Here is an 18166-nt window from a genome sequence, read left to right as displayed (position 1 = left end):
TCAATTCTCAGCAGCAAATGGAGTCAATTCTCCCTGCCCAAGCGAGACCAGCCTGGAGTTAAGGGCACCACCAGATCTTCTCCATCCTTAGAGGTTTTTAAGGCCTGGCTTGACAAAGCCCTGGCTGGGATGATTTAGTTGGTGTTGGTCCTGCTTTGAGCAGGGGATTGGACTAGATGACCTCCTGAGGTCTCTTCCAACCCTAATCTTCTATGAGTCTATGATTCTCCTCTCACTCCTGCGAGGGTGGGCAGAGATAGCATGGGCCTTCCTAGAAGAGTTCCCTGGAAGGAACAAATGTCTCTGTGACTGGATGCACCACACTGAGAATGCCACATGCAGGGCAGATGGCAAAAATCAGGGTGGACAATTCCCCCAAACTGGTGGTTTAGTCTATAACTAGACTGAGCAATAGAAGAGCTTTTTCTGTACCACACTGGTTGACCAGAGGCCAAACACAGCCCTTTTTAGGCATTCCAGCCCTTCGCTCCTGTCCACACAAACAGGTGTATCATAGAATATCAGGGACCTCAGGAGGTCATCTAGTCCAACCTCCTGCTCAAAGCAGGACCAATCCCCAGGTTTTGCCCCAGATCCCTAAATGGCCCCCTCAAGGATTGAACTCACAACCCTGGGGGTTTAGCAGACAAATGCTCAAACCACTGAGCTATCCCTCCTCCCCTAACAATAATAATAAATTAATTAATTAATAATTAATAGCGTGAGACGCTATTGAAAACCCATTTCACCATTGGTGAGGTCCTTACTAATCCCGAAGGATCAGACACTTACCCCAGGTCAATATGTATCTCAGACCTTACCCAGATATCACGCTGCCAGCCAATCCTTGGTAAATGGACTAAAGATGTATTAATAAAAGGAAAGAAAAGAAGAGGGTTATAAATGGCTAATAGATGACATATATAGAAATGATTGCAAAGTCCTTAGATCAGGTTTGTCATGGAAACCAGTGATGGAATAGATTGCTAGCTTGCAAAAGTCTCTTTGGCAACTTCCGAAAGATTGGAAGGCCCTTAGTCCATTGTTCAAGATACTCCTTTTAGGTGTAAATCCACAGTCTAGAGAATTAGAGCAGGAACGAAGCAAAATGGAGATCTCAGGTGTCTTTTATATCCTTTGCCACGTGCATGGAAATTTACTGTCCAAACAAAGCCCATAGCCCCTGTGTATGGAAAGTTACTGGCCCAAGATGGAGTCACATGAGCATATCCAGGACTGGGTTAACCTTTTGTAGGCTCGGCCCCAAACATATTTGTGGGCAACCATGGGGACAACGGAGCGTGGGGCGGGGAGGTCAGTACCGGGAGCGAGGGGCTGGCCAGGGGCAATGGAGCAGGGCATGGAGGGGGCAAACCTGTTCTGCCCAGCCCAGTGCAAGGGCACTGTTTACAAACCAGCAGCTGCCGAATGCAAAGGGGCCTGCCCGGCGCTGTACTGCCAGCGTGCCCCTTCCTCTCAGAGGCATGCCTGTGTTGTGCCAACAACCCCTGATTCCATATGCCCAGTGCCCCCCCTCCTGCTCAGAGACCCATACCACAAATGCACAGAGCCCTCCATACCACGAGCCCTGCCCAGAGCCCCCGCGACAACGGCCCAGCACCCCACACACAACCTCACTCCCACTAGCGCCCCACCACACAGATCCCCCCAGTCCAGTGTCCTTCCCCACTGCCCCCACACCACAACTACACAGGGCCCCCCACACGCACACCCATTGCCTACATCCTAACACATACAGATCTCCCCCACCACCCAGCACCCCTCCAAACCCCCCACTGCCTAGCACCCCAAAACACACAAACCTCCCCCACTGCCAAGCTCCCACTGCTCCCTCACAGCCCAGCACCCCCCACCGAGACCCACTCCCCCACGCCCTGCCCCTGGCTGCACTCATCAGCCCTGCTGCGAGGTGAGCATGTCTGCCGGTCAGAGCTGTTACCCTAAGAACAGGTTCAGGGATCCTGGAGGAGCCCTCCTAGGGCTTACTTCTGTGTTCCCGCAAGGTGAAAGGAGAGGACCCGCCCTTGTGAAATGGCCAGGATTTACCAGCCATCTCCCTATGCCCTTCGGGGAACCTTTTAGAACAAACTCAATCTGTTCTCCCTTGGGAGGCCACGGGGCCAGCCTTCCCCTCCAAGGACTGACACCCAGGTAGTACTTTTCCCAGACAAAGTGTAACCAAGGGATGTGGTGAGTGCGGGACATGTTTCACTCGCAGCTCAAATCTCATTATACGCAGGGCCGGGCAAACCACTAGGCGAGCTAGATGGCCACCTCGGGCACCAAGTCATTGGGGGTGGCCAAAAGCGCGCTCCGGGGAGGCAGTGGAGTGGAGGTGAGCTGGGGCAGGGGGGCGCGGGGAGGGCCACCTGCAGCAAGTAACGGGGAGGTGGGGGGGACGGTGCACAGGGGCACTGCTCCCCGCCCCAGCTCACCTCTGCCCCGCCTCCTCCCCTGAGCACCGTCCCTGCTCTGCTTCTCTCCCTCCCAGGCTTGCGGTGCCAAACAGCTGATTGGCGCCACAAGCCTGGGAGACGGGAGAAGTGGAGCGGCGGTGGTGTGCTCGGGAAGGAGGCGGAGCAGAGGGGAGCTGGGGGGGGAGCTGCCACATGGCTCTTCGGGCTGAGGGGCAGGAGGGGGCGGCAGGGAGCTGCCGCATGGCTCCCTGGGCCAAGGGTGGGGGGGGGTGGCATCTGGGAGCTGCTGCAGGGGGGGCACCTCAGGGCAGGGGAGGTGGGCTGCAAGCTGCCGCAGGGCTCCCGGGCGGGGCGGGTGCAAGGTGGAAGTTTCATCTAGGGCGTGAAACATCCTTGCACCGGCCCTGATTATACATCAGCAAACCCGCACAGGAGAGAGACCTTATGAGTCTCTCTCCTGCTTATTGCACATCAGAGAATCCACACTGGAGAGAGACCCTACAAATGTGGTGAGTGTGGGAAAAGCCTCATTCAAAGCTCAGACCTTGTTAAACACCAGAGAATCCACAAGAGGGAAAGACCCTATGGATGCTCTGAGTGTGGGAAAAGCTTCACTTGGTGCTCCATCCTTATTACGCATCAGAAAATCCACAAAACTGGACACACTACTCCAGATGAGGCCTCACCAATGTCGAATAGAGGGGAACGATCACGTCCCTCGATCTGCTGGCAATGCCCCTACTTATACAGCCCAAAATGCCATTGGCCTTCTTGGCAATAAGGGCACACTGTTGACTCCTATCCAGCTTCTCATCCACTGTAACCCCTAGGTCCTTTTCTGCAGAACTGCTGCCGAGCCATTCGCTCCCTAGGCTGTAGCGGTGCCTGGGATTCTTCCGTCCTAAGTGCAGGACTCTGCACTTGTCCTTGTTGAACCTCATCAGATTTCTTTTGGCCCAATCCTCTAATTTGTCTAGGGCCCTCTGTATCCTATCCCTGCCCTCCAGTGTATCTACCTCTCCTCCCAGTTTAGCGTCATCTGCAAATTTGCCGAGGGTGCAATCCCCACCATCCTCCAGATCATTAATGAAGATATTGAACAAAACCGGCCCGAGGATCAACCTTTGGGGCACTCCACTCTATACCGGCTGCCAACTAGACATGGAGCCGTTGATCACTCCCCGTTGAGCCGACAATCTAGCCAACTTTCTATCCACCTTATCGTCCATTCATCCAGCCCATACTTCTTTAACTTGCTGGCAAGAAATACTGTGGGAGACCGTGTCAAAAGCTTTGCTAAAGTCAAGGAAGAACACGTCCACTGCTTTCCCCTCATCCACAGAGCCAGTTATCTCGTCATAGAAGGCAATTAGATTAGTCAGGCATGACTTGCCCTTGGTGAATCCATGCTGACTGTTCCTGATCACTTTCCTCTCCTCTAAGTGCTTCAGGATTGATTCCTGGAGGACCTGCTCCATGATTTTTCCAGGGACTGAGGTGAGGCTGACTGGCCTGTAGCTCCCAGGATCCTCCTTCTTCACTTTTTTAAAGATGGGCACTACATTAGCCTTTTTCCAGTCGTCTGGGACTTGCCCCGATCGCCATGAGTTTTCAAAGATAATGGCCAATGGCTCTGCAATCACATCCGCCAACTCCTTTAGCACTCTCAGATGCAGCGCATCCGGCCCCAGGGACTTTTGCTCGTCCAGCTTTTCTAAATAGTCCTGAACCACTTCTTTCTCCACAGAGGGCTGGTCACCTCCCCATGCTGTGCTGCCCAGAGCAGTAGTCTGGAAGGTGACCTTGTTCGTGAAGACAGAGGCAAAAAAAGCTTTGAGGACATTAGCTTTTTCCACATCCTCTGTCACGAGGTTGCCTCCCTCGTTCAGTAAGGGGCCCACACTTCCCTTTCTTCTTGTTGCTAACATACCTGAAGAAACCCTTCTTGTTACTCTTAACATCTCTTGCTAGCTGCAACTCCAGGTGTGATTTGGCCTTCCTGATTTCACTCCTGCATGCCCGAGCAATATTTTTATACTCTTCCCTGGTCATTTGTCCAATCTTCCACTTCTTGTAAGCTTCTTTCTTGTGTTTAAGATCAGCAAGGATTTCACTGTGAAGCCAAGCTGGTCACCTGCCATATTTACTATTCTGTCTACACATTGGGATGGTTTGTCCCTGTAACCTCAATAAGGATTCTTTAAAATACAGCCAACTCTCCTGGACTCCTTTCCCTCTCATGTTATTCTCCCAGGGGATCCTGCCCATCAGTTCCCTGAGGGAGTCAAAGTCTGCTTTTCTCAAGTCCAGGGTCCGTATTCTGCTGCTCTCCTTTCTTCCCTGTGTCAGGATCCTGAACTCAACCATCTCATGGTCACTGCCTCCCAAGTTCCCACCCACTTTTGCTTCCCCTACTAATTCTTCCTGGTTTGTGAGCAGCAGGTCAAGAAGAGCTCTGCCCCTACTTGGTTCCTCCAGCACTTGCACCAGGAAATTGTCCCCTACACTTTCCAAAAACTTCCTGGATTGTCTGTGCACCGCTGTATTGCTCTCCCAGCAGATATCAGGGTGATTGAAGTCTCCCATGAGAACCAGGGCCTGCGATCTAATAACTTCCTTGAGTTGCCGGAAGAAAGCCTCGTCCACCTTATCCCCCTGGTCCGGTGGTCTATAGCAGACTCCCACCACGACATCACCCTTGTTGCTCACGCTTCTAAACTTAATCCAGAGACTCTCAGGTTTTTCTGCAGTTTCATACTTGAGCTCTGAGCAGTCATACTGCTCCCTTACATACAATGCAACTCCCCCACCTTTTCTGCCCTGCCTGTCCTTCCTGAACAGTTTATATCCATCCATGACAGTGCTCCAGACATGTGAGTTATCCCACCAAGTCTCTGTTATTCCAATCACATCATAATTCCTTGACTGTGCCAGGACTTCCAGTTCTCCCTGCTTGTTTCCCAGGCTTCTTGCATTTGTCTATAGGCACTTGAGATAACTCGCTGATCGTCCCTTTTTCTCAGTATGAGGCAGGAGCCCTGCCCTTTCGCGTGCTCCTGCTCGTGCTTCCTCCCGGTACCCCACATCCCCACTTACCTCAGGGCTTTGGTCTCCTTTCCCCGGTGAACCTAGTTTAAAGCCCTCCTCACTAGGTTAGCCAGCCTGCTTGCGAAGATGCTCTTCCCTCTCTTCGTTAGGTGGAGCCTGTCTCTGCCTAGCACTCCTCCTTCTTGGAGCACCTTCCCATGGTCAAAGAATCCAAAGCCTTCTCTCCGACACCACCTGCGTAGCCATTCGTTGACTTCCACGATTCGACAGTCTCTACCCTGGCCTTTTCCTTCCATGGGGAGGATGGACGAGAAGACCACTTGCACCTCAAACTCCTTTATCCTTCTTCCCAGAACCACGTAGTCTGCAGTGATCTGTTCAAGGTCATTCTTGGCAGTATCATTGGTGCCCATGTGGAGAAGCAGGAAGGGGTAGCGATCCGAGGGCTTGATGAGTCTCGGCAGTCTCTCTGTCATATTGTGAATCCTAGCTCCTGGCAAGCAGTAGACTTCTCGGTTTTCCCGTTCGGGGCGGCAGATAGATGACTCAGTCCCCCTGAGGAGAGAGTCCCCGACCACCACCACCCGCCTCCTCCTCTTGGGAGTGCTGGTCGTGGAACCCCCATCCCTAGGACAGGGCATCTCATGCCTTCCAGTCGGCCGAGTCTCCTTCTGTTCCCTTCCCTCAGATGTGCCATCTAGTCCACTCTCCACATTAGTACCTGTGGAAAGAACATGAAAACGGTTACTTACCTGTATCTGCGTTTCTGGTACATGGACGCTGCCCTTTCTTCTTCTGGAGGTCACATGCTGCCAAATTTCTTCACCGTCCTCCTTTCCCCGCAATGCAGCCTGCTCTGAAGCTTCAGAACGTTGTGCCCGTAGAAGCATATCCTGACGTCTGTCCAGGAAATCTTCAGTTTCTCTTATGCAACGCAGGATCGATACCTGTTGCTCCAGACCTTGAAGGAGACCAGCTTGTACTTTGTACTGCACTTACACAGACACCCGCAGGCAGGGACACACCCAACTGCATTACATGAATGCTTCTCCCAGCCACTCATGACCTAACTACAGAGATGGTCCAGCCAATTCTCCCCAGCCTTGCTTCCCAGAATCTTGCCCGGGGTCAGAAGCCTGACCAGTGTAAGTTCATTACCCAGTCTGCCTCTCCATCAATGCGGGGAGGCTATGCAGCAGCTTTTGTAAACTGAGCTGTGTATCCCAGGCACTTCAACCAAAATACAGTGTTTTAAATAAACTATAAAACAGGTTTATTAAGTACAGAAAGACAGATTTCAAGTGATTATAAGTAGAAAGCATAGAGCTCGAAGTTGGTTAGCAACAAAATAAAATAAATGTGCAGTGTGAGTTCTATAAACGACACTGGATTTAAATCAAGCAGTGTCTCACCCTGACAGATGGTATAGTTCAATACACAGACTGGGACTCTCCTCCAGCCCGGGACCACACCCCACCGGTGCAGTGTCTTTGTCCTCCAGATGTACTTCCAGGTATTGAGTTGTGGAGCGGGGAGTGAGGCCAAGCCATTATGTCACTTCCCCATTTTATCGTTTCTTCCAGCTTGCTGGAAAGATCTATGCTTGTGACATGGATGTCTGCCCTGCACCCGGGCAAGCAGCCTCCTATGCCTACATGCTTTCTGATAAGTCTTTTGCGATGGCCAGTGGGAGAGTGGATTCCTATTTCAGTAATGAACAGATAGCAAAACTTCCTGCAGTCCCATACAATGCTAGCACATGCAATCCAGCAGAATATTAACGTTCAACAGCTCGAGACTTTTAAAATGATACCTCACAAGGCAGACTTTGTGCAAAGCATGGCATAATTATGACAGTGGTGAATATGGGGGTTCCAGGGTGCCGTTCTTTGGCAGTTCGACGTCTCTTGTGAGTTTTTACGCAGAAAAACCATTTTCTTTGCATGGATCAGTTGGTGTCGGTCCTGCTTTGAGCAGGGGATTGGACTAGATGACCTCCTGAGGTCTCTTCCAACCCTGATGTTCTGTTCTATGATGCATGAACAGTAAAACCTGTCTCTTGTCCAAGCCCGGGCACTATATTCCATTGAAACTTTCTCTCCTTTAAAAGGAAATACCGGGCAAAGAGAAGGGATGTGGGCACCTTCTGCCCTGCCAGTGAAATGTTCACTCTCCTGTTTCTTTATGAGGCTGTCCTTTCATGGAAAGTCTGGAGTGGAACCAAAGGCTGAGTTGAGTGGAAAGAAAGGAGCAACCCACCCCGATAATCTCAGCGCTCCGGTGACAACCTGCGATCGGAATCACTGCTGTCCTGCAGCTTGTAATAGGAAATGGACAGTCTGAATGGTCAAGGTCTGAAACGAAACACGATCTCCAGCAATGCTATTAGCCACAGTCTGCTTTAATCATGCTCAAGATGGAATAGAAGTCAACAAAAATTCTTGCTATTTAGCTGTGGCACAATGGAGGGAGGTGGGAATTGTGTCAGCAGAGACTGGGGTGCGGCGGGGTTCAGGCAGGGCCATGGCAGCAAGCAGTGTGGAACCAGGGAGGACTCTGGAAGCGGGTGTGAGCCGGGGACTGCTTGGTGCTAACTGGCATCTGGAACATGGCCTGCCCAGGGTTTTACAGGGATCTCCTGGGTCAGATATCTGCATAATAGTTCATGGGTGCCAGATTTTGGGGGGGGGGCAACTTTAACTATGATTGCAGGGACTACTTAGGCACCTGAAAACTCTGTTTTTTTGTTTTGTTTTTTTGCAGATAACTTAGAAATTAGCTTACACAAGCATTGTATTTAATTCCTATATAAAGAAAAAAAACTCAATAAATATTAGACCCACTCACCTCTAATACTAAAGTGTTCTGACATCTTGTGACATGTCCCTTCAGGGATACTGAGTAGGTTTAAAATGTTAATGTCTCTTCTTATTTTGTTACTAACTTTTGAATACAACAATTGAAGAAAAATCTAGATGACTTTCTATCACATTTTTGCCGTTCCCAAAGCTTGGAATAGATCGTTTAACTTTTGGAAACACCTTACCAAGGCAGGGCCCCGGGAGTTTATACTGCACTTGCCTGGGGCTCTATAGATGTTACCTGACTACAAGTAATAGACTAGAAACTGACTTTCAATGGGAGTGAAACGTATACCTTCAAGTCATTTTCACAGTATTGCCAACCCCAAACATTCAAAAATGATGAATCAGGCTCACTTTAGAGATTATCTTTAAAATCATGAAAGAGCAGTTTCCCCATGGCTCTTTCTGCTCCAAAGCCTCCTACAACCTCACTAATTTTATCATCTGAAATACAAGGAATCATCCTGGCAGGGAAAGAAAAGAACAGAAAGCAGAGAGAAAAAGAAAAAGAGAAAATCCCCAGCCCCACCCCAAGCTGTCTCTCCTCCACCACCCTCCTTTACTATCATCCCATCCCACTGGCCTCTCTCTATGCTGCAGCAATGGACATGACACCAGAGTTTGCTGTGGGTCTGAGCATCAGCACTGAGAGCAAGGAGTCTGTCTCTCTGGTGCTCTCCATGATCCCACTTCTGGCACCAAGCAGGGTGGCCGACTATGAATAAGCAGCCTGATCTGAATGCAAAGGGGCGAGGAGCAGAGAGAGATAGCCAGGAATTACTGAGGGTGGAAGGGAGTTAGGAGCGTGGAAGGGGGGGAACAATGGGAATTAGTGGAGTTCCATAGGGACTGAGCTGGGATTGGATCGTGCAGTCTCTACATTCCCCTGTTGGGAGCAAATAGTTGTGAAATTCCCTGGAAAACTGTGAGCCTCTTCCCTCTCTAATGACCAGGCTACACACAGGTTAACAACCTACTACTGCTGCTTCTCCATTAGTTGAGCAGGCAGAAGTCTATGTAGGGTCCCTCAGTGCCGATCACACACATCCACTTGACACCAGGAGGTCAATACAGCTTATCGGAATCGAATTTCTATTTGTGCAATTTTGCTTTCTTAAAAATAGAAGACATGAGATATAAAAATGTCCATCCCCTTTCTTGTATGTAATTTGCTAGGTAGGAGAAGAAGGGCTTTGTCTCAGAAGAAAATCAGCAATGCTACCATAGGCGTGCGCACTAATTCGGGCAGAGCTCGGGGTGGGTGGTGGGGCTGCGTGCTCCCGTGGGGCAGCGTGCCTGGCTGAGCCAAACGCTGCTCGGTGCCTCATGGTTGGGGGGGGCTGGGGGGTTGGATAAGGGACAGGGACAGGGAGCGGGGGGGGGGGTTGGATACATAGGTGGCGAGATGTGCCGTGGTGCCCAGGCTCCACGGTTTGGCAGCGTGGGGCGCTCTCCCCTCTGGGGCAGCTCCTCCCTCCCCGGCATCCCCCCCTCCCAGAGCTGACACGGTTCCCAGCTGTGGTGGTGGGGGGGTGCCAGAGCTGCCTGACCGTGCCTCCCCAGCAGGGACGGGGAGGGAGCTGCTGGCAGAGAGAGCAGCAGGAGTCTGTCCAAGTCAGACACAGGTGGAGGGGGGCATTGTGGGAGCAGACAAACAGATGGAGCCGGGGGCAGGAAAAAGGAGCAGCAATGGGCACCCCAGGGCTGGCATAAAATACACAGTACAGAGGGGGCTTCCTGGGGTGGGGGTATAGCAACACTCTTTCCCCCCACAGACCAGACCTGGGCTGCAGCTGGCTCTGTCCATCACTCCCCCCCCACCCCACAGAGACCCACACAACCCTCTGCCCCCCTGGAAAATCCCCACCAGCCCCTGTGCCCCCATCACCCCTCTCCAGAGAGCCCCCCCAATGTGCCTCCAGAAACAGCTCCCCTGCTCCCGAGCTCCCTACAATCTCCCCCTTTGCCTTCCCCCTCCTCATTGGCCAGGAGGCTCCCAGACTGTTGGCCACCAAGGCCAATGGGAGCTGCAGCCGAGGCGGGGGGCCTGCTTGCAGACTCAGACCTGCCTGGCCGTGCCTCCACAGCACGGGGAGGGGGAGCCACAGGTGAGCAAACCCCGGTCATCATCATCACCGGCCCAGCAATTCTCTGGGTATTTAATTTCACCGAGGCAAGTAATTCAATGCTACTCTTCCTTTCCACATAGTTTGTGGCTTTTCCCGTAAGAAAACTTACCATTTCTTTGCAAAGAAGTCCACTTACAGTTTTCCACTTGAGAAGTATATTTTCTGGTTGTTCATTTATTTTGTTAACCCTGTTTCATAGGGAATTTTAAAAGTCACTTGAATTGTCACTGGGGGTTTTGTCCATTGGGCCAAGAACACAGGGAAGATGTGCAGATTTTTATTTCTGTGGGCCAAACCATGTAGAAATGTAAACGTCGGCGCTAGAAAAGCTCTGCAAGGGTAAGGGTCCCTCAGGAAACTGTCCTCAAGTCATTCCTTCTTCTGGGCATCCCGTTCTGTTGCTCCCTCTTACGGTGATAGAGATCTGTGTCTCCACCCACAGGTGACCAGTTTCCGAGTAGCAGCCGTGTTAGTCGGTTTTCGCAAAAAGAAAAGGAGGACTTGTGGCACCTTAGAGACTAACAAATTTATTTGAGCATAAGCTTTCGTGAGCTACAGTTCACTTCATCGGATGCATCTCCCACAGGGCAGATGCAGAAGACTGGGCCAACCCTGCAGCCGCTCTGCCTCCACCCTTGCTCTCTGTCTGCTCCCTCTACCAGCCCCTTTGGTCTCCCTGGGATTCCCCCTGCCATTTCTCCCTCTGAGTCTTCCTTCTCTGGAGCTTCTCATGAAGTAAAGTTGTCATTACAGGTTCTTATCTCTGTAATGTGATGTATTTATTAAGTGCTAATTAATGCACTATGGGAGTCCCCCTTCAGCTCTCTGCATAAATTGATCCTCTTCTTTCCCTATGTTTTGCCCATAGGGGTTTCTGCAGCCCTAGGGCAGCCAGCAATAACACCTGCACCTTTGCAATGGGGTGAAGGAAGGGGACCATGAGATCCCTATTTATGTGATTTGCAAGACGCGTTATCATTACTCAGGGTACCAAATGTGTTTAAATGATATAAGTGCCTTGTAAAATCCCAAAGCAAGCTCATTTTCATTTCTCATGTAATCACCTCACATACAGTATACACATATTTTTCATTAGTTCTATGAGTGGATTTTATTATTATTAACTAGGTTACTGGTTTTTTTTTTTCAGTGTGGAAAATAGTGTGCTAAATGTTGGCCTTTAAAAAAAAAATATTTCCCTTGGTGCTATGAATGCTACGGTAAGTGATGGAAGCGCAAATGCATCTAACTCAGCTTCTCTTCCACAGCAATCTGTCTGCCCTTCTCTTTCCTCATCCAGCCAGCCCCAGACTAGATTGTCTCAGAGACAAACAAGGGCTGTTTGTCCTGTGACAACCTACAGCTCTTAGTGGTTCTAAGAAATCCAGCAAAAAGAGGAAAACCAGCAGGACTGAAGGGGGACTCCTCTCTCGAAGGTCTGTGTGACCTATGCTTGTGGACTCGGTGTTTCCAAGACCATGTTTACCCATCCACATTGCAGTGTGGGTTTACACTGGTTTGACCCAGATCTCACAGTTGTGTTACAGGTCCACACCGCGCTATGCAGACATTCTGGACATGGGATCTGCAGCTTGGCTTGTCTCCACAATGTTCATTCACAGGGACTTGGACTCGGGTCACACTGGGATTCAGGCTGTGACTCACCCCATTAGCTCCGTCCTAGGACCTGGGTCCTGAGTGCTTGCCGAACCAAGTCAGATTGATTGTATCTGTATAGACTGGGGGCTTGGACTCAACACTCATTTGGAGTCCAGGGTTAGTGTTGCTTCTTCCCATCTTTAGCAGTGAAGGTATTAGGGATGTATTTGTTTTAAAGGAGTCTTTGCTGATGGGCATTTTCATTGTTTCCTTTCCAACTATCTAGCCCTGCAGTTGGCCATCCTAGCTGGTTAATATCTAGTTGGCAACCAGGGCTTCCCCTGCTTCTATTAATTCAAGAGCAAAAAAGCCTGGTTAATACCTAGTTAAGTTTGCCTGGGGAGATGTTGTTCCTTTCAGAACCTCAACTTCAGCAAAATTCAAACTTTTGAAATCCAGGAAATGCATAGTTAAGGTTGCCCACACAACCTTAACTCTGCCTTTTTTCAGCAATGCCCCAATATACCCTGTTAACACACATGCATTTACTTTGCCAGCACCACATTCGCTGAAATGTACAGGTTCTTCACTTCCATGAACAACTCTTCAGATAAGACCCCCAACATTAGTTGGGCCTGATTAGGCACAGCCAGCCAGAGTGGGGCACAGGCTGGGCCTAGCCCTGACGGCTTGCTCTGCAGAGCAAGCCACCATCACCTGCCACTATTCAGAGACTCTCCCAACCTCAGCGACCCCATCTCACTCATCCACACGACCCCACCCAATTCCCAAAAACCTGGGGATGGAGGACCTCATTTTCCCTTGTGATGCCCAGAACTCCTCTGGTTACAGCTGGAGCAGAGATGGGGGCTCCCTTTGGCTGCTCCCCTGTGAGAGCCAAAGGGTTAATTTAGATGGCAATTCAAGGTCGACTCGCTGATCTCCACCCTGATTTGTGGCGGTTCTGGCCCACGTTGCTTATTGAAAGAAATGACTCCAGATTCCCCTTTATACATTTTATTAAACTGAAAAAAAAAATCAAGAACACACATCACTAGGACTAAACCACTGTACGCATGACTAAACTAACCGTTGGGTGAACACACTTACGTTAAGGTCAAAATCAGCAAATCAACGCGTTAACGATGCTATTGCATTGCAATCATGTTATCAATTTAGCCAAATGATCAGATTAATACAACGGATCATCAACCCTCATGAATCCTAAAAACAGGAACCCAAGGAAGCAGCTGTCCATTTAATTGTAAAGCTCAATCCCAGAACTTCACCCTGGCCGTGCAATCGACATGGAACTGTTAAATATTTCAGTACCAAAACCAAATGATTGTTTATGTTTAAACTGCAACCTCAAAGCCAATTAAAGCGTCCTCCTTCAGTCGAACTCGTGTGTGGTTAATCCTTCTAAAGCTTTTCAGCATTAACCACCGTTGCCTATATTACTAACGATATGTGCAGTCATTTTAGGTAAAAGCCCTCTTGTTTGTGCCAATCATTTGTGAAACAGAAAAGGTGTGAAGGAAGGGGACCATGAGATCCCTATTTATTTATTCCTTTCATTTATTCCTAACAAAGCCTAACAAGAACCAGTTAAATTACCAGTGCTTTGGGTTCTAAAACCTATAGGTAATAGATTTGGCGAGCCAACGAGGACTGGTGGAGAGAAGGGGATGATTGGTACCAACGGTTTGTTGGTTGGTTTCCTGTGCAAAAGGAAAGAGCTGTAGGGCAGGGTAGCAACCTGTGATTTAGTCAGCAAGTCAATTTATGAATACATTCCATTACTGGAACTCAGGGCTCAGGCTGGTAGTCTGGTCAAGTTAAAAATAAGATATTTACCCCCCCCCAAATAAAAAGTAATATTTAAAAACCGCTTATTGATTTTGTACAAAAGAATGGTAATGGATTTTGAAAGCCTTTATCGGCCCCGGAGCATTGTGCAGCTCTGTAAGCAGATGGTCACAATACTAATAAATTAAAAAATAAATGACTTAAAGGCAAAAATTAAAAAGCAATGAAAAAATAAAAAACAATATACAGCTCCAGCCTGAAATCAAATTCAAATACCCTCTGCATCACCAGTGTAACTCAGGCCACGCCAATTGTGGGAATGGAATAGTAAGCAAAAAAGTAACAGGTGGAGGGGTCTAAACTAAAGCGTCTAAACTAAAACAGCAAACAATAAAAAGCAAAGGAAAAAAAAAAAGTGACAGCCTTACCAAAAAAATCCCCAAATAAAACCGAGGCAGATCATGGGGAATGTAAAAGACAAAGCTGGGCTCTCAAACACGGTAAAAGCAACCTGGAGCCCAAGGGGGTAACCAAGAAGGGGAAAAAGAACGGTTAAAGGTTAAACCCTTCACCCCTAACCAGGCTAGGGCAGCAGAAAAAAATCGGTTGGCTGGCAAAAATAGCTGACATCCCCGGTCTCACTCCGGCAGAAGTGGTGGCAACCCCTACACTCCTCTCAGATCCAGAACAGGGGATAGGCAGGTGGGTTCCCAGATGCTTTGGCCCACGGGGCCCCACGTCTACATTTGTTGTTGCTCTCTGTACTTTGTTTCTAGCTTATGTTTCCCTTCCTTCCTAAGTCATTCTTCGCAGACTCCTCCCCTTCCAGTTGCTTCTTCTTTCTTCATTCCCTCACCCCAAAAAGCAGTGTAAGTATCCAAAACAAGCAAAAGCCAGCTTTAAAAAAACCCCACAATTAATATGCTTTTAAGCCAAGAGGTTTTAATAAATGTTTAAAAGGCTCTAAACCTACTGCTACAGCATCTGTGCGCGTGTGTGTATGCTGAAACCTCATAAAAATGATTTTAGGTAAAAGCACTGTCGTTTGTACCAATCATTCATCAAACAAAAAGCCCGTCTCCCCATTAATTTATTCTTAACTCCTCCTAAAGAAAAGAACAGAACAGTTAAGTAACCACTGCCTTGGGTTCTAGAAACCCCGGGTAACACTGTCTCTCCCCCACTTGGAGCTCATGGACATTCCTGGCAGGAGGGACACATGCTCCCATGACTCAGAAAAAAGGAGTTCATAGAAAGGAGCACAGGATTCACCCAAAGAATGGTGAGCTAGAGAAGAGAAAACCGGGCAACCCACCTAAGGGACCCGAGAGACCACGTAAATACATCAAATACGTCAAAGAACCTTTAAGAGGGAATTAGCAAAATTATTAAAGAAAAAGAAACAGTTATCATCCCTAGATAAGGTCCTTTTGGTGTTTGTTTCCCTCGCAAATTCTCTGATGATAAGTAAGGGCTGAGATCTGATAGACATTTTTTCCCACACTCAGAGTATCTAGTATCTCTCTATGAGGTGTGGAGCCGCTGATGCCTAATGAGATTTGAGCTCCGAGTGAAGTTTTTCCCACACTCACCGCATTCATAAGGTCTGGCTCCCATGTGGAGTCTCTGATGTTTCATAAGTGCTGAGTTATCTATGAATTTTTTCCCGCACTCACGGCACCCATAGGGTCTCTCCCCTGTGTGGATTTTCTGATGCGTAATAAGGTTGGAGCGCCAAGTGAAGGTTTTTCCACACTCAGTGCATCCATAGGGTCTTTCCCCCGTGTGGATTCTCTGATGTTTAATAAGGCAGGATCTCTGAGTGAAGCTTTTCCCACATTCACAGCATGCATGCGGTCTCTCTCCAGTGTGGATTCGCTGGTGTTTAATAAGGTCTGAGCTGTCGGTGAAGCTTTTCCCACACTCGCCACATTCATAGGGTCTCTCTCCGGTGTGGATTCGCTGGTGTTTAATAAGGTCTGAGCTGTCTGTGAAGCTTTTCTGACACTCAGAGCATTCATAGGGTCTTTCCCCCGTGTGGATCCTCTGATGTTTAATAAGCAGAGAGCTGTCCGTGAAGGCTTTCCCACACTCACTGCATTCATAGGGTCTCTCTCCTGTGTGGGTTCGCTGATGTGTAATGAGATTTGAGCTGCGAGTGAAGGTTTTCCCGCACTCACAGCATCCATAAGGTCTGTCCCCCGTGTGGATTCTCTGATGCTTCTTAAGCGATGAGCTGTCAATGAATTTTTTCCCACACTCACTGCACCCATAGGGTCTCTCTCCTGTGTGGATTCTCTGATGTACAATAAGGTTTGAGCGCCGAGTGAAGCTTTCTCCACACTCAGGACATGCATAGGATCGGGCCCCTGTGTGGATTATCTGATGTCTAACAAGGCCTGAGCTCTGAGTGAAGGTTTTCCCGCACTCACAGCATTCATGGGGTCTCTCTCCTGTGTGGATTCTCTGATGTTTAATGAGGGATGCTCTCTGAGTGAAGCTTTTCCCACACACACTGCATTCATAGGGTCTCTCTCCTGTGTGGATTCTCTGATGCGTAATGAGGTCTGAGCTCTGAGTGAAGCTTTTCCCGCACTCACAGCATTCATGTGGTCTCTCTCCCGCATGGAATTTCTGATGTTTAACAAGGGCTGAGCTGTCAATGAAGTTTTTGCCACACTCACGGCATTCATAGGGTCTCTCTCCTGTGTGTATCCTCCGATGTTTAATAAGGGATGATCTGTGAGTGAAGCTTTTCTGACATTCACAGCATTCATAGGGTCTTTCCCCTGTGTGGATTCTCTGATGTTTAAGAAGGACTGAGCGGCTACTGAAATTTTTCCCACACTCAGAGCATTTGTTGTTTCTCTCCCTTGCCTGGATTTTCTGATGGGCTGTGGTTTCCTTGAGGTATTTGTGAGGTGCCCAACTATTAATGGATTTATTCAATTTCTCCCTTGGCTTGTTTCCCTGCTTCCTCTCTGGACCGTGCTGACTCTCACGACCTTCTCTCTGCTCATGACTCCTGGAATCATCCTCTTGAGATATTTGCAATAACACCCCGTGTGGTTCCTCTTGATCTTCCTGCTGAGGTTTCTGCTCCTCCTTCTCACTCAGCATCCCATCCCCTGTTGACAGAAACAGGAATGGAAAAGGGGAGACCCAACCATGTTGGAAATTAGCTGCAGTGGAAGAGGCAGTGCCAGATGTCCCTCATGTTCTGGCAATCCTTAATCCCTAGGGTTTCAAGGAGACTACTCACATGCTTTAAATTAAGCACACACTTCAGTGGATTCAGACTGGTTGGCTTGGAAGGATTAGATTTTTATCAATAAATAAATACTAATAAATAAATAAATACAAAATAAAAAATAAATGTAATAATGATAATAAATAAATAAAATAAAAGGTAAATGAATAAATACATAAAAAATAAATACAAATAAATATCAATTTCACTGCAAACACAAAAAACAACTAAAAATATTGCCATCGATAATCAAAATTTCAAATAGGGAAATTAAAAAAAATGTCTGAGAACGCAGAGTTTGGCTTAACGATACCGACTTTGTATATTTAGACATGGCATGTTAGAGAGTTTGTTTTCCCAGTGAAAAAGCTTTAACGGTTTGAATCTCAACATCTACTGCCATTAAATAATGATTGTCTGACTTCCCTGCATAATTTCCTGCAACTGAAAACTTAAATTGATAAAAATTGAAAAAAAAAAAAGTCTAAAACATTTTATTTTGCACAATTATGAAAATTTGAAAATTTAAAAATAAAAAAATGGAAAAAAGCTTAAAAATAAGTTGAAATTATAAAAAGAATTAATATAAAAATTGAATTTTGCCAAGCCTACAAGTTGGTGACCTAAAGGTAAAGTTCCCTGACCTCATTGCTATTCATCTGAGCTATGTAGTCCTGTACCTCGATACCTGAATACAGTTTAACTTGTGTTTTGTTCATCAAATTCTAGACCTGACCCCTCAGCTTCTAGAATACCTTAGAGTGAAGTTGGAGGCATTTAAAGTACATTTTTCATCTTGGGCCTTGTTTCCTTCTTTCTACCCTCTTCTAAGGGTGTCTGATGCAACAACCTTTCTGGCTCCGGGTTCTCTTCACAGATCCCAAATTTTAGATTTAAAAAAACGTTCACCCAAAGATCTTGTTCTGAAGATCACTTTATATCTCACTGTGACGGGGCATGCTTTCTCCACACTGGTTCAGCAGGGGTTAACCCCGCTCTGTGGGCCGACGAGGTCACACCCCCTCGACT

At 48.1% G+C, this 18166-nt stretch overlaps 2 protein-coding genes across 57 annotated transcripts in view; one reads left to right on the top strand and one right to left on the bottom strand.

The window, feature by feature from the left end:
- LOC119849376 (zinc finger protein 420-like) overlaps positions 1-18166 on the bottom strand; it is a 3142523-nt gene that overhangs the window by 876386 nt on the left and 2247971 nt on the right. For 5 of the 49 annotated variants that reach the window (XM_043503778.1, XM_043503779.1, XM_043503777.1 and 2 more), the window contains one exon: positions 13080-17015. The exons of the other annotated variants lie outside the window; for them this stretch is intronic. In XM_043503778.1, the coding sequence (XP_043359713.1) occupies positions 15412-17015 (1604 nt within the window). In that variant the 3' untranslated portion in view covers positions 13080-15411. Of the gene's footprint in view, positions 1-13079; positions 17016-18166 lie in introns of those variants that run through there. 49 annotated transcript variants of the gene reach the window in all.
- The window catches only part of LOC119849403 (zinc finger protein 501-like), a 1099011-nt gene that overhangs the window by 987965 nt on the left and 92880 nt on the right, over positions 1-18166 (top strand). The window lies entirely within an intron of this gene.

The sequence above is a fragment of the Dermochelys coriacea genome, chromosome 28, assembly GCF_009764565.3.
Source record: "Dermochelys coriacea isolate rDerCor1 chromosome 28, rDerCor1.pri.v4, whole genome shotgun sequence".
NCBI classification, from domain to species: domain Eukaryota; kingdom Metazoa; phylum Chordata; order Testudines; family Dermochelyidae; genus Dermochelys; species Dermochelys coriacea.
The sequence above is the reverse complement of the archived record's forward strand: the minus strand, read 5'-3'. Positions and strand labels throughout refer to the sequence as shown.